Source organism: Natrix helvetica (assembly GCF_964273705.1).
Source record: "Natrix helvetica genome assembly, chromosome: 2".
NCBI lineage: Eukaryota > Metazoa > Chordata > Lepidosauria > Squamata > Natricidae > Natrix > Natrix helvetica.
In genome coordinates this window covers 57352371-57372718 of record NC_138552.1, presented here as the reverse complement: position 1 = coordinate 57372718, position 20348 = coordinate 57352371, and the positions used below count along the sequence as shown (strand labels likewise).

General features: G+C 37.5%; 1 protein-coding gene across 2 annotated transcripts in view; it reads right to left on the bottom strand.

Annotated features, from left to right (window-relative positions):
• The window catches only part of SNX24 (sorting nexin 24), an 83897-nt gene extending 67465 nt beyond the window's left edge, over positions 1 to 16432 (bottom strand). The window contains exon 1 of one of the 2 annotated variants that reach the window (XM_081943553.1): positions 16173 to 16432. In XM_081943553.1, coding sequence (XP_081799679.1) covers positions 16173 to 16232 — 60 coding nt within the window. In that variant the 5' untranslated portion in view covers positions 16233 to 16432. The remainder of the gene's footprint in view (positions 1 to 16172) is intronic. The other variant, XM_081943552.1, reaches the window with a different exon arrangement.
• Between the last annotated feature and the right edge of the window lie 3916 nt (positions 16433 to 20348).

Here is a 20348-nt window from a genome sequence, read left to right as displayed (position 1 = left end):
CAAAATTTGGATTCTTAACACTACTGAACATGCCTAACACATTCAGAACTTTTTATCACCCTTTTATTCTTCATCAATTCTCTTCTTTCTTCAATGTAAATACATAAATCAATTATAACAATAAATCTATTTTGCCATGCTTGGGTATTACATGTTAAACCCATTTATTCAAAAACAAACATCTCTTGGGTGTGTTTGGTGACTTTTCACCAGATAGTATCATTCTTATTCATACTTAGGTCTCTGAATAGCCCCAAACATTTTGTTGTACACTCTCATATTAGTCCCATTAATACAAATTTGTCATGAACAGAATAGTTTTATTTATTTATCTCATTTATATGGCCACTAATTCCACAGAAAGCAAATGTAGGTGGTGTACCACCATTAATGAAAAAGCAAATATATAAAACCTTCATTATAACAATAAAAAGTCTTTATCTGAAACAAAGCATTATAAAAATTTAAAATATGCAAACCACACAAAAGGAATAAAAAGAAAAACCACACTGCAGTCATCTAAGAATGTTTCTAGGTCCCTGAGATCCCTAGGTGATGTAGCCAGATCTTAAGGAATGATATATATTTTTCCTGACATGCATTTTGGCTTTCTGATAAATAATTAACCTACATCTTCACTTCCCAACGGGCATTTATCAGTTTCATTTTATAAGATGAGACAACTTTCATTCAGGATCTATTACCAACTTTCCCTTTCTTTTAGTTTTACAAACATTTAACAAATTTATCCCACCTCGTTTAATTTATCTCATGTTCTTTACTATTTATTTCTCTTGCCCTGCAAGTCATACATTTTAATATGCTATAGTCATCACCAGATGACTGATCTCTGCTGCCCATTAAGACTTTGGTCAATCAAGGCTTTCACATAAGCCTTTTTAACACAAAAAGCTGTGGACTAGCTTACATCTTCAGTTATCACCATGCAACATTTAGCATTCACTGTTAAGGGTAAAAAAATTGGTCTTATCAGTCTTGGCAAGTAGGCCACAAGTACAATCAAAACCCAATTTCACTTAAGCAAGAGAATAAATTAAAATATCCAAGCTAGAGATTACCTTGCAAGCTCTATCATCGCCAATATCCCATTGACTTGGAGACAGATCTTGTACAGTATACTGACATCACTTGGGATACAATTATTTCAATTAACTCAGAAAGATGGTTGAGGAACTATATTTCAGGTTTGCAACATTTTGGAGCTCTAGGCATACCCAGTCTAAGAAAACTCTAAACTTGCATGGTTTTAGCAAGTTTTCATTTTGTAGCATTGATTTCATGTCTTGGAATCGGTGGCAATGTGTTCATATATGTATATTGTATTGCTAACTCTTGACTGAGGTCTTCAAAGTGTATGGGTTTGAATTTCTATGCAGAAAATCACATATGTAATGCTGAATTAACTGGCCATTTTAAAAAAATCTGATGGAAGTCTCATCTTTTAAGTGCTACATGGCATGCAAATATAACATGGAGCCTTCTCCAATCCCAAGAGTCCTGTAGATACAGCAATATGTTAAGGAATAATGGGGCAAGGTTATTTTAGAAGCTGAATTATCCCTTTAATTCTTAAAAGTTCAATATTTCTTGCATTTCCCATGCAAAATCTTAAAAATAAAAAATATCCCTAAATTATGTCTGAATACAACATTTTCTTACATAAAGAAAAGTCTACCCTACTCTGAATTTGTCTGTGTGCATGTTTGTATAGGAAAAATACTTTAAAGAAAAGATACTCCAAAGTAAATAGTTCCAAAGTCTAGTAAAAAGTAAAATGATCATTATCTTTTTGTACAAACTCCAAGGAGATTAACTATTAAAAGAAAGTTTTTTTAAAAAAAAGAAAAATACAATTAATATATTAAAATACACACCAATTCAATATTCAATGATTAGTTGCTTCCCCAAAACTCATTAACACATCCCTAAAACACTTCTTGATAAATCAACAGTAATTCAAAATATGATGAGTTTTCTGCTCTGACAGCTTTTATCTATAATTTTGAATGTTTCTTAGATGAAATAGCAAACATTAACACCTTTATGGTAATCGATTAATGTCAGCAGAATTTTAGAGAGCTATGCTGCAGGCTCTAATATCAGAGAAGTAATCAATTAAGGGAGTCAGTTAAAAATGATGCAAAGATCAGAGATGTCAACAGTAAAACAATCTCATTTTATGGTGTCAAAAGCAGAGTAAAATATGGCATTTATTTCATAACATAGCTGAATTATTTTGCTATTTTGCATACCCACTTTTCTAGACAGTAACATCTATTTACCTACTATTAAATTACTGTTTACATAAAATAAATCCTTTTTTTGAAAGATATTTAAATGACAGTGGGATATCTTCTGTAATAAGATCTTAAATATATATTTTGGTCAAGATGTCTGAAAACCTTTTGATCTATTCAGTTAATAGTAATAGCAGAATTCTATACATTTCAAGATAAAATTTACATTGAGGTTTATGGAACTTCTTTTATATAACTGTATTTAGGAAAACAAGCAAACTCTTCAAGATCACAATGTAGACAGTTAATCAGAAAAAAATGAAATGTAAGTAAACTCATGTGATTCTAACAAGCGTTTCCATTTTTAATAAGTAGGAACTATGTCATATTCATCAGAAAATGCAAAACTATTTAAAAGAAATGCTGAATTTCAGAAATGGGAATAATAAAATTTCTCAAGATTTGTCACAGCTGACATTGCATTTGTCAATACAAGCTTTTAGCAAAAGTACTCACACAATGGTTTCATTTCCTTGACAATTATTTAAATAAGTACCAGCAACATGAGGCCTCTGTTACACAACACAGTAAGAGGCACCAAGTAAAACAAGCTATATGCATTCTTTACTCCCAGAAGCAAACCATCAGAACCTATTAAAATTACCTCAAACTGATAGTACTAGAGACATGACAAATCACAGGCCAAGAGTCAGATACCAAAGAATGTGTATCAGAGCTTGGGGGCCAGGCCGATTTGCAAGCAAATGATATTGTATAGAGTTGGCATGCTCAGTGCATGACAAACTGATGCAATTTCAGCACTGTCGAAGAAATGGGGTAAGATTTCTGAGATGCTGGCCAGGCTTAGCTTAGAGAATTGTGCAGAGTTCCCAGATTTGAATCACTTGGGGCCTGAAAGGGCGTCCCTTGACAAGCCACAAATAATTACACTGCACTCTTTCCATTGTACCCTATTATTTTGTCCTTCTTATCTCTAGACTTTGAACACTTGTGAACAAGCAAGGTCGCCTCTTATTTTGACCATAGGATAGCAAAACATTGTTCTTTTCTGATATGATAAATAAAACGAAGGCCAAGAGACTGGCCATTTTTATCAGATCTATTTTCTACTTCTATAAGCAAAAATAACTGGTGACCTGGAAAGAAGAGCTGAGACTACAAATATTCATGGAAGTGGGTTCATGAGCTCTTCACTTAAGAGGGTTATTCAGCTATCTAGTAAACTGGTGGTGGTGGGGGAACGTGAGATTTTAGAAACAGGGCATTGAGTTCATAGCCCCAACAGATAAAGCTATCGGGAGATTATTTTAGTAGAGTTCTCTTTTTAAACCAGCCAGTTTCGACAACTCAGATTACAAGTAATTCAAAAAGGTTGAGAATCTTGCTGTCAGTTTTTCTTAGGAAACCAGTAATCTGTCTACTGAACACTGTGAAACATTTCCAGTAACAAACAGTGATCTCCAAAGGCAAGATATACCATACTGAAATTATTAACACAGAATTTAAAGCAAGTTTATGATAATTCCTACAGTTCAGAGTAATATGAAACATCAAAGCAAACTCAATAACCTTATTTTCGTGTTTTCAAACAGAAACCATATTTTTCTCCTCTTTTTGCTTTATAATCTATTACTGATTTACTCCCAGTACTTTACAGGTATGTTAAGATTATAACTCTCAGAATCACGGGAACTGTAATATCAATGCAACCAGAACATAAGATAATGAAAGGTTGGTTTGTTCTTTTGCCTTATCAAAGAAATTATATAATAAAGGAGTTTGGTTTAGATGGTCATTGCCAGAGGGAATGTTGATCTTTTGGGAGGGAAACAGAATTAGAATTAATACAGTGGGGGAGGCAGAAGCCTTCATTAAAAAACACGGCTCTCTCCTAGAGGACGAAAATGTGGGAGGTAATGTTTGTTGGTTTGTTCTTTTGCCCACAACCAACTGATAAGCAAATTAACTGTTTCAATGAACTCTAAGATTCGATGACACATTTTATATAAAACATTTCGTCTTCTATTTTACATTTGCTGATAATTTTTTGGGGTCCCACTAAATAGACCAACTTTACTTACAATGCATTCAGTCTATATAAAGAAGATTATTCTTTTAATATTTTAAACCTAAACCAAAATTTTGAAAGATTTGGTTTATTATAAAATACAAGTCTTTATTCATATCAAGGCAAATATATGTACTGATATGCAAGGGTGCACAATATGTGAAGTCTAATGCTATTTAATTCTAGCTTACAAATCCACACCTGGATTCTTTTCCCACTTCTGTAAATGGAACTGCTTCACTATTAGCTTATGAGAAGTTAGCTGAATGAATGTAAAACTAACAATGAGTTTATTTTGTTTGTTTGCCCCCCCCTTCCTGAGCATTATCTCTGTTAGGTCAGTTTAAAAGATAAGTGTGGTATTTAGATTGCATGATTAATCACACCTTAGTTTTGAGACCAAATTCCAAAGAACTGAAGAAGTAGTGTAGCCTGAAATATTTTTTATGTTTTGCAAATAGTTTTGAAAGCATCTGTATATTGCTTGATCATGGAAAATTAAGCTATATAATTTATTTACACTTCATCATTATCTGTCTTCATGACTCAAGTTTCAATTTTCACTGAGATTCATTTATACACAGAAGCACTATTTTACATCTAAGCGTTGGAATTATTCTGTTTTACAAAATTATTGTTCCTTAAAGTCAACAGGAAAACACTGTATAAAAAATAATACACACACACAAATCTAAGTAATGTGAAAAAGTTAATCTAATGCATTTGTTACAGAGACTAAATAATATAAATCAATATACTATTAACAGAATTAGCATCCTGGATCAAAAATGTATGAAAAACAAATGTCATCTTATATACATTAAATCTTTCTAAGACCTTTCATAGAAAGCACTGATAGTTAAGGATGTCCTAATGAAATTATCTTTCAAGAGGAGGAATTGCTACAGAAGGTTATACCACCGATGTGTACAAAATTTTCACTATTTATAATTAGTTTGAATTCAGGCAGCATCTAAATTGAATTGAATTAAATATCAAGAGCATCCTTTCTAGGCAAGGAAATAATCACTCATCTATTGTTTTTGAATTCTCTACCATGAATATATTAAACACATTAGTGATTCTAACAGAATGTTTTGTATAGCTTAACATGAATTTATTATAGATGAAATTCCATCCCAATGTTTTCAATTAAATATTCTGCTGCTAAATGAAGTTGATGTTTTAACAGGATTAGAAAAATATCCTGCTTGTCCTTGTAACTAAAAAATAATAATTTAAAATTCAGGATAATTTTTCCAGTTTACTATCTCTGATACTTTCTGAAATATACCAAAGCAAATTTAAAAGCTAGGGCAAGTTGCTAAATTTTTTGCCTTAATGTTCATTCAATAATAATTTGAATTCACCATTGTATAGTACTAAAAAGAATGTTAGCTTCACTGTAGCAAATGAGGCAAATGGAATGAGATAGCAGCCTGAGGTTCATTAACGCTTCTGCAGCTTGCAACTTTTAAAATGTAGAAAGTTTATTTCTCTAACATACAGGCAATCCTCAACTTATGACCATAACTGAGCCTGAATTACCGTTATAAGGTGTTGCAGTCCTAGGTCAAATCATCACCAGATCCAATTTATTTTACCTTTTTTATGGTGGTTGTTAAGGGAACACCATGGTTAAGCAAATCAATTCCCACCCTTAGATGTTTTTCGTTTTTTTTTTGCCAAACTGGAAGTAAATGTTGGAAAGAGGCAAAATGTGTCACAAATCATAGTCATGTGATTGCAGAATGCTGCAAATGGCCATAAAGATGAGCTGGTTGCCAAGGACCCAAAATACAATGTCATGCATGTATGACCACTATAGTGCACGAGGGTCAGTCATAACTTCAAATGACCATTAAATGACCCATCATAAGTTGAGGACTTGAGACATTTGATTTTGAAAATACTTTGGACAAAGAGCACTTAAGTCCGTGATGGCAAACCTATGCCATAGATGGCACAAGGAGCCATATTTGGTGCCATGCCAGCCGTCAGCTGATATTTTGCCCTTCCAGAGGGTGCGGGAGGCCATTTTTTCCCTCCCCAGCCTTCAGTAAAGTCTCCGAAGGCTGGAAAGGGTGAAAAATGGCCCCAACAGGCCAGCCGGAAGTTTGTTCCTGAATTTCCAGTTGGGCTGTTGGGGCCGTTTTTCACTCTTCCCAAACTTCAGGAAAGTCTCCAGAGGCTGGGGAGAGCAAAAATGGCCTCTCCCAGTCCCTGGAGGCCCTCCGAAAGCCTGAAATGGATCATTCCCATGGGCTGTTGGGACTGTTTTCTGACCTCCTCAGCCTCTGGAGGCTTTCCTGAAGCCTGGGAAGGGCAAAAAACTGCCCCAATGGCCTAACCAGAAGTTTAGAAATGATCCATTTCCAGCTTCTTTGGGGAAGGGCATTTTTGCCCTCCCCAGGCTTCAGGAAAGCCCCCTGGAGCCTGGGGGTCTTACGCACATTCACAGGGGGGTCACATGTGCATGCACAGGTGGGCGGGGATGATTGAGTGGGCATGCATGCTCATGCACAATTTTGGCACACCGCAAGAAAAGGGTTAGCCATCACTGACCTAAGTGATGCTAATTGAATCAACCTAGAGAGGCAAGTCTTCAGAACTGTAGCAAAAACAGCAAACTTATTATACCTTCCATTGAGGACCTACACGAACCAGAAAGAGGGTTGTGCAAATATCTACAGCCTCCTCACATCCTGGACATAAACTGTTTCAACTTCTACCCTCAAAATGATGCTATAGGGCACTGCATACTGGAACAACTAGACACAAGGACAGCGCACCCCCCCCCCATGCCATCACTATGCTAAACAACTAATTCCCACAACACTGTCAAGCTATCTGGACAGGAAGTATTACCATCATTGTTCTCATCTTCCCTATTACTATCTCTTTATGTTCTTATGACTATAACTTTGTTGTTTGCATCTTACAATTTACATTGTTTACTTAGTATTCCAGTATGATTTATTTAGTATCCACAATTATCCATGACTATAACTAAGTGTTGATTTAATGTTTTATGATGAATGTGTTTTTACAATATTATGATAACTATCTACAACATATTGTTGTATGTACACTGAGAGCTTATGCACCGGAGACAAATTCCTTAGGTGTCTAATCATACTTGGCCAATAATGAATTCTAATTCTTTGCTACCTTGTACTATCTCAGTGGCAGCAAGAGAGGCAGTTTAGTCATTATTGGTCCAAATGAAGCCTATCAAATAAACATTATCTGACTCATTATGAAGGTTTTTCACAGCTTTCCAGTTCAGATTTGGACAAAACTTTCCTTTCATATAAAAAGAATAAATGGTAATATAAATGAAAGCTATGTTCTTAATGTAGAAACTGATCGAACTTACTGGTCCACCAATTTCTTTTAATACTGTAATTCATACAATTTCTCCACTGATTTGAACATGGGACTGAATCACCACAAATTCTGTTGATTTCATTTGTTAGCAACAGACCACAGTTTTGCTAACTCTGTTCATATTCTTATTCTGACAATACACAGAATAAAAAACCATTTTATTCAGAAATAAGTAGTAAAAACAGGAAGCTTATAGAACTATGAGAAGCATTAATGCCTTTGCTATGCATCTTTACAACAAGGATTGACCTTTTTGGGCTATCTAGTCTCTTTCCTGACCCATACAGTACTGACTCTGCTTTTGTCTGGTTCACAAGTATTATGTGATGATAATTGCTTGTTCTTCCCTAAAAGATATGGAGACTTTGGAAAGAGTCTCCTATGAGAGAAGGAATTGGTCTAGATGACCTCCAAGGTCCTTTACAACTCTGTCACTGTTATAATTATGGTTACTGTTAAGAAGCTTCTAAGTATTTTAATATAAAAACTTAAACATAACTGTTACTATTTGGAAAATCTGCTATAAACGTATTGTAAAATAATGTGCTGGAAAAGAAATATCAACCAATCAATCATTGTTTGAAATGTTCATGAATATATTATGATGCAAATAGGTAGTATAACATGTAAATAGATACCAAGAGTTACAAGTAAGAAATAATAGCATCTAACAGTATTAGAAGATACTTGGATACTATGTAAAGCACCTATTGGTTACATAGCTAAAGTAATAACATTAGCACTAAAATCGATATATTGTGATCCCAAACACCATTAAAAGTAGATTCTACTCATCTTAATGCATTTCTCAATCTCAGAACCTAAGAAAACTCATTTGAATGCAGAAAGAAAGAAGAAACCAAGTCAGCTGGAGTGAAATTTGTTTACATGTTACGAAAACAATTTTCTTAATCAATATATACTTACAGTTATCTTATTGATTATTTCACCACATAATCAAGCTCCTTATTTTAAGATTATGAATGGAATGATGAGGAGACATTGGATTTCATTTTTTCTCCAGTTTGAAACCCCATTGCAGCATATGAATATTTCTCTGCATGACGTTTAAACTGTGCTTTTAAACAATACTTTTATTACCAAAACAGCTAAACAGGAATAACTAATGTTTTATACTGGAAATTTTATTTACTGACAGATACATATTTTCAAGAAATTACATATGTCAGCTATGTGGGAAGGTCCAACCTTTAAAATAGTAAGTTATATCTATGCAGTGTGAATATCTCCTGCAGAATTCAAAGCAAATATTGAATTTTTTTTCAGCCCCCCAAACAGACCTTCATTTTGGAACAGGGAAACCGGTCAATTCTCTCTCTCTCTCTCTCCCCCTCCTTTCCTCTCTCTTGGTGTTTGTGTGCATTCATCCACATTCACTCTATTTTCATTCATTTTTCTAAGTGGATATGTTTTCCTTAGTACAGCCTAAAAAACCTACATATAAGCACTGCTGGATTATTGTGTACTTGAAACAAACATTTATTCTTTTAAACAACAACATATATTTCAGTTATATTTAGAGCAGGTTTAATAATTGGTATTAATAATTGTAGTCCTCAAGGGATAGAATTTAAGTAGTTTTGCTAACTAAAAATTTTAAAATAAGCGAAATATTTAGTGATTTGTCTTTTTCTACCAATATCGAACCTGTATTTTTTATACTCTTTCTGTTCTATGTATTGCTGCATTCACAGAAGAACTTAATGAACTAGACCAAGTATTTCAAAATTAAAAGAAGAGAAAGATAACACTTTATATTATGTAGCACTTCTATATTGATAATGCAGAGGAGTGCCACAAAAGAAAAAAAGCACATTCCAAATACTTTTAAAGATATTTTGTTATTAATCTGTATACAAGGTTCCATTAGACAGTAAGAACTACACTTACTTTATGATTAAGTATAATTAACTTATCTTTATGAGACTAAGTGTCAAGAATAGGCATAAGGATGGGTAAAATTATCTTTCTAAAAAGTGTTTTAAGAAAACATTACATGAAGGCAATTAAAAGCTAACAGGATAGGGGGGATTTAATTAAGAACACTCTAAGCCTGGCAGTCAAATATGCCCTTTGCACTTTGATCTACTTAAACACATGTCACCTTGACCTATAACATACCAATAAATGTTTCTGATCAATGTGAATCAAGCACAAATTAATTTATTCAGGTGGTTTCCTCATACTGGAATCAACCTTAGAAATCTAACTAGTATTTGCTCTTCTGTCATTGGCAAAAGAATCATACTTAAATGATAACAAGTGCTCATGGGTGTCATTTTAAAGTTAAATTGTTCCCCAAGGATATGTTCACAAAATGTCTACATTTAAAGGTTATTCACTACCAAATTATGAACAACTGTTGCATTTTAAAGCAGAGAAATCAATAGTTTGGAGATCCACTCATCAATTTAAAGTGTTCGTAAAAAGTTTAAATGTTGACTAGTATGAACTGAGGAAAATATATCACTGAGCAATCTTTCCACATACAATAGATATTTGATTTCCTTAGAAAGTTTGAATAGAATCCCACTACCAAAAGAAAAGGTACTTCTCTATAAAGTTATATTGCTGTAATGATACTGAAAATGCCCATAATTAGTGTTTTTTTTTTGTTCAATAAAAATGGTAAAGTAGTACACTTTAATCTTACACATATTCTGCATACTGTTTTTAAATTTTGGTTTAAATCTCATTATCAAACAATGATAGACTGATACATAAAGAATAGTATGAATTTCAGGTGCCTTTTGTGAAATAACTTGGCAAGGGAAGGAAAAGAAAAGAAAAAAAACAGAACCCTTGTTTTGAAGAGTATAAAAGAACTTGTGCTTAAGTCAATTTAAAGTAAATATATTTTTAAATACAAAAGAGGCTTGGAAGGCTAGAGTGGCAGCGGATTTTATACTTCTTTTGTCTTTTTCTTTTCCTCACTTTTTTCCTGGAAATATGGATTAATATGCAGATGAGGAATCCTTAAGTTTTCAAAATATTTTGGCTGGAATTCAAAACATATTGGAAGGATTTGGGAGATTTGAGAAGAAGTTGGATAGTCTATTGTTTCTCATAGCAAAATATGAGGGGGTTGGAGCCCCAAAAATTAAAGAAGAGAATGAAGATGTAGAAGATAAAGATAAGACAACAGATGAACTTATTCTGCGACCTACCACATGTTTACTGGACCCGTGCCCCTCCTGGCTTGTACTGGCATCCTGGGAGGTTACACGTGACTGGCTCCTGGGCCTAGTGAACGCTTCGTTGGGTGAGGGGTCTCTTCCGGCCGCCTTGAAAGAGGCGGTGGTGAGACCCTTGCTCAAGAAGCCTTCCCTGGACCCTACGGAGCTGGCCAATTATCGTCCTGTCTCCAACCTTCCCTTTCTGGCGAAGGTTGTAGAGAGTGTGGTGGCTTATCAGTTTCCACGACATCTGGAGGAAAATGATTATCTAGACCCGCGCCAGTCCGGCTTTCGCCCCGGGCACAGCACAGAGACGGCCTTAGTCGCGTTGGTGGATGATCTCTGGAGGGCCAGAGATAGGGGTTGTTCCTCTATCCTGGTCCTATTAGACCTCTCGGCGGCTTTTGATACCATCGACCATGGTATCCTGTTGCACCGACTGGATGGGTCAGGGGTCCGGGGCACCGTTTTGTGGTGTTTCGGCTCCTACCTTTCCGGCCGGACGCAACGTGTGTTGGCAGGGGAGCAGAGGTCGACCCTAAGCCCCCTTACTTGTGGGGTGCCACAGGGGTCGGTCCTCTCGCCACTCCTGTTCAACACATACATGAAGCCGCTGGGTGAGATCATTCGTGGCTTCGGGGTGGGATATCATCTGTACGCTGATGATACTCAGCTGTACATTTCCACCCCGAACCACCCCAACGAGGCCGTCGAAGTGATGTCCCGGTGTGTGGAAGCTGTACGGGTCTGGATGGATGACAACCGACTCAAGCTCAACCCCTCCAAGACGGAGTGGCTGTGGGTTCCGGCCCCCCCGGTTCAACCAGTTAATTCCATCTCTGGCCATCGGGGGCGTACAACTTGCCCCCGTGGAGCGGGCGCGCAATTTGGGCGTCCTCCTGGATGCCCGGCTGTCCATGGATGACCATGTAACAGCCGTGGCAAGGGGGGCGTTCCACCAGGTTCGCCTGGTGCGCCAATTGCGCCCCCTATTGGACCGGGACGCCTTACGCACAGTCACTCATGCGCTGGTGACGTTTCGCCTGGACTACTGTAACGCTCTCTACATGGGGCTTCCCTTGAAATGCACTCGGAGACTACAGTTGGTCCAGAATGCGGCCGCGCGGGTAATTATGGGGAGTACAAGGTACTCCCATGTGACACCTCTCCTGCGCGAGCTGCACTGGCTTCCTGTGGTCTATCGGGTGCGTTTCAAGGTCCTGATAACGATCTTTAAAGCGCTCCATGGCTCAGGACCTAGTTACCTGCGGGATCGTATCCTGCCCCATACATCCCTGCGACCCATCCGCTCGCACAGAGAGGGACTTCTCGAGGTGCCGTCCACCAGACAGTGCCGAGGGGCGGCGCCTAGGAGCAGAGCCTTCTCTGTGGCGGGCCCAGCCCTGTGGAATGACCTCCCTCCGGATATTAGGACTACCTCTGACCTCCGCTCCTTCCGTGTAAAGCTCAAGACCCACCTATTCCAAGCAGCTGGCCTGGCTCAACCATAATTTCATATCGCTCCTGATGGGTTTTTAATTTTGTAATTTTATTTAGGGGATTTTAAATTGTGATTTTAATTGTTTCCACTCATCTGTCTACCTCCTCCACGTACACGTATACGTCTTTGTTCTTGTGTATGTTTGTCCATATTTGTATTTTATGTGTTTTATTGTACGCCGCCCCGAGTCCTTCGGGAGAGGGTGCGGCTAATAAATAAATTTTTATTTTTATTATTATTTATTATTATTATTATTATTATTATTATTATTATTATTATTATTATTATTATTATTATTATTATTAATGGAGCAAACATGGGTGAAAGTGGAAAGAAGGGAATATGGAAAAGTGAATTTGACAATCTGGAGCTCTATCCCTGTTTTCAAGATATAGGAGAAGAAGAAAAAAGAATAGTATGAATTGGATGAAGCCTTAAAAAGGCATCGGGCTAGCAGCAATCAGGAGTTCTAGTTCTGCCTTAGAAATGCAAGACAATTGGGTGACTTTGGGCCAGTCATTCTGTCAGTCACAGATTTGTTGTGGGAAAGTTAGGAGGAGTACTAGAATTACTACTTGTAGATATGTTTCCCACCTTGAATTATTTATAAAAACAAAGGTGGGATAAAACATAACTCCACTAATAAAAATAATGAGATGAATGCATGTTATTAAATTTGGAAAATATATAACTGTGATTTTCCTGTGAAGTTAGTTTCTACTCTAGGAAATCAGCCAATAGTTCTGATAAATCCTCTATTTGGGAACTCAAACTTACCACTCCCAGAAATGTTAATGTCTTGTGATGAAGAAAAGGCTAGTTAACGTTATTTTATGTCATCCTTCTATCACAAAGACTAGCAACTGAAACTAGTGCAACATTAAAAATATATAGGAAAAAAGTGCAGTAAGATTTTCTTACAGTATAAATCAGACAAATACCGAGGAAATTATCAAATGAAATTTACACTTATGTGAGAATCAAATGTTTTCCTAAATAATAGAGCTACTAAGTCTATGACCTGAGATGGTAGTCAAAAGGTACGAAAAAGCTCTGGCTTTTCCATGCTATTTGTGGTTTTCTAGCCCAGATCTGGTAGTCTTATAAATAGGAAATTCTTAACCAACTGATAAAAAACTACTGGAAAAAGTGCAGGTGTGGTCCTGAGAATCCCTGATGTACAGAGGTCCAGAGTTAAATGTAGCCACTGAGTACCTCTTTCTATTATCTTCATCAATCATGCCTCTGCCAAGAGAACAGACGTTTCATCAGATTTTAGGGTAGAGAATGCTGTAATAAATAAATGTTAGGGAACATAATATGAAAAGATCTCAAGCTATTCTAGAACTAAAGAATTCAAGATAACTAGAGGTAGTCCTCAACTTACAATGACAATTGAGCACATTTCTGTTGCTAAGTGAAACATTTGTTAAGTGAATTTTGCCCCATTTTATGACCTATCTTACCACAGATGTTAAGTGAATCAATGCAGTTGTTAAGTTACAAATACGGTTGTTAAGTGAATCTGGCTTCTCCATTTACTTTGCTTGTCAGAAGGTTGCAAAAACTGTTCACTTGACCCCAGGACACTGCAACTGTCAGAAATGTGAGTCAGTTATCAAATGTTCTAATTTTGATCATGGGGGTGCTGCAATGGTTTTAAGTGTGAAAAATGGTCATGTCACTTTTTTCAGTGCCATTGTAACTTTGAACTGTCACTAAATGAACTGTTGTAAGTCAAGGACTATCTGAACTGTAACTTTGAACTGTGCCCTAAGTCAGGCCAATTAGAACAAGAGCTACAGTAATCAGTGGAGTTATACATTATGGCTCCATCTCAAACATTTGCCCATCAGCATTCTTGTAGACCAGTGATGGCTAACCTTTTCTGGACCGAGTGCCTAAACTGCATGTATACATGTGTGAATGTGTGCCCCCCAAATCCCCAAAATGCAATGCATGTGTGACACCCATGCATGTACCCCCCACATATGTGTGGCAGAGACCCGAGACCAGCTGGCTGGTGGGAAATGCGTGTGCATGCGCAGCAGAGCTGAACTGGGGTGACGGCTCACCTGTCCACAGAGAGGGCACTGTGTGCCACCTGTAGCACGCATGCCATAGGTTTGCCATCACGGTTCTAGACCAACTATATTTTCAAAATAGAAACCCCAAGTAATGTGTGTTGTACCAATCTAGTTTAACTTAACTAAAGCAGAGGCAGGCCTAATTAATCAGGAATGGCTTCATTCTATATATCATTGCCTTAAATCTGGTAAAGGCACTTCTACGTTCAGACAAGCCTCCAAATGCAAAGCAGAATCTAGAAGTATCCAAAAGGAAATTTGATTTTTTTTTAGATTAAGCACCCCATCCAAACTGACTCCATTCCCATTGCAGGCTCCTCATAAGCAACACCTCTATCTTGTTTGAATTATATATATGATTTAATTCGTATTCTTTATGAATGAGTGAGATCCTCCCCACCCACCCCATTTAAAGTCAGATTCAACAGCTTGTCAGCTCATATATTGCAGAGAGAAGTGAAGGATGGAAGTTAATTCTAGTTTTGGTTAATTAGGGATAGTAAAAGAGTTTCCATATTTAACTCAAGACTTGTGAGGAACCACACAGCAGAATTGGTATTTGTTAGTTGGACATTTGATAGGAACATTTAATAATTAGGAACAACGTTTAATAATTAGGCTACAGGTTAAGTAACCCTAAATCTTTTACTCTGACAAAATATAAACACTGCTTCTTCACTTAAGAGAAAGAGCTACAACTTTAAAATAGACACATGGACTCCACTGTGTGGAGCAAGGGCCCAAAATATCAGGGCATACTTCAAGTAGTATACTTTGGAGGACCCCAGACAAGGGAAAAAGCAATTTTTTTTTCCATAAATGCAGTTTGTATCTGCTTTGGTATCCGCTGCCTTCCGTGTTGAGTTATGTATCTCTAAGAAACATTTCACACATGCTCCAAGATAAATTGTCCTAAGACCCGGAATTTTTTAAACAATAAAATTTGATCCAAATCTTCCATCATAGCCTACTTAGAATGCCCTCAGGTCTTCAGCTAGCTAGGTAGCCATGATATAGAATGACGAGTTCAAACGGTAACCCAACCATTCACTAGATTTACACTACAATCAAAATATGTTTATGAATGAAGTCGAATATACGTGTCCCAGGATAATGTTGCTGGATTCAATGTGGATCGGTCACCGGGCGGGATTAGAGGTTTTGTCTTACGAGCTTTCGGGCTAGTGCTGGAGCCCATCCTCAGAGAACTTCTGTCTAGCAGTTTGCGCACTTTGGACTGTTTTGTGTGTGTTGTGTGGCTTTGCAGTTGGCGAACGCACAATCAGGCACCATATGAACACCACACACAAAATAGTCCAAAGCGCACCACTCTGCTAGAGAGAAGTTCCCTGAGGATGGGCTCCAGCACGAATCCCAAAGCGGGCAGGAGTAAGCCTCTGGTCCCGGTGACCGACCCCGATTGGATCCCGCAAAATAAATTTAGCACTAAAATCATTCGCCGCCTTGTCGGCGACCTGGCTGCTAGCCCAACGCACCAACCCTGCAAATCCCTTCTATTCAGGAGCACTGCCTGAGCGCGCTTCTCCGGGAGAAGGCAAGCAAACGCCCGGCCCCCGAGCTGTACCATCCCATCCTCTGCAGGGGGAAGGAGGGGGAGTCATTAGCGCCTTCGCCTTGGCCATCACTCACCGTGTAGCCCCTTTCCAATTCGCTCTCCTCATAGCGGAACGAAGGAATAAAAACCTCCATGGTACGGCCGGTGCGCGAGCGCAGACCCTGGACGGATTCGCCACGGAGGGTGGGTGGGGGAGGGGCATTCGTGGAAAGGATAGGCAAGGGGAGGGAGGGGGGACTCTACGTCCCCCGGGCAGCGCAAAGCCTGGCGGAAGGAGCCGTGGGGCCAGTGAAAATCACATGACTGGCAAGGGCAACCTTTTTTTCTATCTCTATGGGAACAGCAGTCTCCGCTCTTCCCCCACGTGATTCCTGGTGCAAGAAGGACTGGGAAAGCGAAACGGGGGAGGAGGGTGGGGAGAGCGAGGGAGGGTGCTTTCGCTACTCCCAGCTCTCCTGGTCTTGGGCGATAGGGAGGGCGTCCTGTGCGCCAGGGTAAATGTTATCTTTGTTCCTGCTGGAGGCTGCGCTATTTTCGGCAGCAGTTGCCACAGGCACGTTCATACTTTTTATTAAAGCGGTTGCAGCAATGTGGGATAAGGACAGCCCTTAGGTGCCTCCGCCCCTACTTAATTGTAAGTTGACGCATTAGGCAGTGCTGAGTAAGGGGAACGCCTTTTTTGGAATGCGCAATCTGAACTGTCATCCAATAGTAATGTTAATAGATACGCTAGCCAGACAGTAAACACAGGGAAAAATACAGTGGCTGCAAGTTTGTAAAATAAAACGCACAATTTTCTTACTTCGAGAACAGTTGTTAGATTGCAAAAGATGCGCACTTGACATCACTAAAAATTTCAGACTCCTCGATTCTTTGGGCTCATATTCTTTGCTGCCTTCTGTTTACTTGAATGCGAACATTGTTCTCTCACCTTTCCTCTCCTATGTAAATGGTTAATTTATACGAGGTTAAATACATATGAAATAGGATTGTTGTGTATCATCTGGAATTCTGTTTTTGCTGCTAAAGGCAGTAAAGAACTGTTGTGGGAGAAAATGCAACTATCAAGATTTTAAATTCCATGGCATTACAGTAAATCTTTACAGATTAAGATATCCATAGACGTACCTAACATCTTAAGCCAATTAAAAAATGTATTTAGAAGCTGCATTTATAAACATGTATAATACACTATATTTCAAGGACATTGAGATAGCATTTAAACACCTTGACTGGACTCAGCCTTAGTGCTGATCATATCCTAAGCAGAGACAGACACCTGGACAAACTTGTCCAGCTAAACAAGATTGAATGGACTACCATCCAAACTAACCTTTGTGTAGCCTAGACTGAGAAGTAGAAAAAGTATTTGAGAAGAAGTTGGCAAATCATTCCAGTACTGATGCCAGGGAAACTCCATGGGTATTAGGACTTGAAGTCAGTTCAGAGACTTTTCTTCCTCTTTGATGTTGATCATGTTAGCATAAAAAACGTTCAGAAAGATGTTAATGATTAACTTTCAGTGACCAAATGTATCCATTTATATCTTCCTGTCAAATATGCATTTCATGTGAAATGAACCATTCTTCCTTAAAATAAAAGCTGCTAAATACAGCTCTATGAAAGTATGTTCCTTTTAAAATTTTCTGAATGTTGCATTATCTTCACTACAGAATATTACCAGAGCTGTATTTTAGTATTCTATTGATACAAGATTCTCAAGGAATAGATTCTGCCAGAGTTTAGTGCTTATTTGATAAGTAAGGTCTCAAACATTGATTTAATCATAGATGAGACTGCTGATCTGGCATGTATTACTGAGACCTGGATGGATCCAGAGGTTGGGGTGGCTCTTTCAGATATGTACCCAGCTGGGTTTCAGGTATGGCATTAACAGAGATTCCAGGTGCGGGGATGTAGTTATTTTCATCTGAATGTGTCTTAAGACTTAAAGGGAAGCTGCTCCTCAGGCTGATGGATATGAAGTCCTTTCAGTCAAGATTCAGAACTGGATATTGAATGGAAATGGCATTGGTTGCACTTTTGAATGATCTATAGTGAAAGCAGGATGGAGGTTATGTATCCATTGTTCTGCTGGATCTCTTAATGCCCTTCAGTATTGACCATGGTATGAAAAGTTCCACTGTTTAATCACCAGTCCATATCATATTCCTACGGAAGTCATCCAAGTGGTTTTGGCAAATTTGAGTATAGCATCAATTATCCTAGGCACCTACAGGATTCATCTTATATTTTTTTCACCAGTCTCATTTTAGCAGTGCTTTCCTGAACTCTTTCGTGTAGGTCAGTAGGCCTAGATTCCAAAATGTTATCCTGGAGGTATTATTTCCTGGATTATTTTATGCTGTATTCTTGAAGTGATTTTGACAGAATGTGAAGTGATTTTTCAGAAAGCACCGTTTTTTCCTTAAATCTCTATTCCAAGTGATACCTGGGACTCTAGTGGAGTCCTAATGTTTCACCTATTTCCAGTTTTAAAGGAGATCTTCACAAAATGTACATTGAGAACTTCACTGTGATGAGAGGAGCTAAAGTTTGTTAAGAGTTATATAAAATCAATCACAATCAGCCCATTTATTTAATTAAATTCTCACAAAATTGGCTTAGTTTTTCCTTTGAGTTGATTGAAAGCAGGGTGGAATGGAGATTACTTTTTCATACGAACATACCACATATTTGATGGCTTTGTTTATGAATAAGCACCAAATTTTATTTTACTTATTCTCTTTATACAGTATATTAGTATGACTTACATGAAAGTCTGGTAAATGAATAATGGAGATATTCAAAAATCCCCTGCTGCATTGGATTCACTGAGTTCAGAGTCTATTCTCCCAGTGGCCAATCAACTGTCCAAGGAAGCATACAGACCTCTCAGCAATGAGCCTTCAGACAGTCATACTGACATCAAGGCTAATAGCCACTGATCCCCATGTCTTCCATGAGTTGGTTGGTCTAACCATTTTGGAAACAAACCAAGTTGCTAGCCACCCCTGTATCTTGTGGTAGTAAATTGCAAGTGTGATTACATGTAACTCTGATGTAACTCTGACCCTATTAGTTTGCATGAATAGTTAGGCTTTTTGGCACCAATATGCATCATTTTACACTTGCTCACATTGAATGACATCTGCTATTTTGATATTCAATCCCCTAATGTGTGGACATCCTTTTTGGAGCTCTTTGCAGTTTCTTATTGTTTTACCATTCCAAACAATTTAATGCCATCAACAACCTTGGCTATTCCACTGGTTAATTCAGAAAGGGCAAAAAAAATTGCTGCAATATTGCAGTAGTAAATCATGCAGGTAAATACTGCCATTGAAAGACAACATTAGGGAAAAAAGCTGTCCTGTAACGACACAATCATACTTTTTCATAGAACAAGCCTGTAAATTCTCCACCCAGTAATAGGCAAATGCATCAAAATTATAGAGCTTACTGGGATGTTTTGTTATCTTCTATGTGGGATTTCCACTTTAGGACTGATTAATAAAATATTCAAGCAATTGTTACATGCACGTGTAAATCTATCTCATAAGCCTTATCGGATAAGGAATTAAAACATTGCAACCCTAGAAATAACACAAGTTGCCAAAATACCTGCCAGTTAGAACAGCTAGAACCATCATCATATTTCTTCAGAGGAAGTGAAGATGGCAAAATTCATGTTTCCACTGAGACAAATATTCAAACCATAGAATTTATACATCTTTCAGGAACATAAAAAATTCACAGAATCGTTTAAAAAAAAAGATATGCCATTTTCCAAATTTTATAGTGACTTTAAAAAACCTAAAATAGATATCTGGATGTTATCTGATTGAATAATTGGCTCTACAGAATTTCAGGACTACCTTCTTTTTTTAACTCTGTAAATGTGCTTTTAAAAACAGGAAATCCCTTAGAATAGCCTAAGAATGTAAGTAGAAGAACTTTGAGTCTTCAGTTTTATTCCCTGACAGAAGTCTTCATTGGATCAAGGAGCCTTGTTACTAGAATGATATCAGTTTGAAACAATCCAAACAAATTGATTTGTAAATTGTAAGAGTTTTATGGTTTAGTATCCGATATTTTTGTTAAGGCCAAATAAAAGGCATTTACGTGCAATGGTTTAATTTTGAAAATACTTTTCATATGCATAAAACTGATAGAACTACTAAATACCAATTATTTCACTCAGAGTTTATAGTTTATAATCAATTAATGAAGAACGAATTTAACACAGG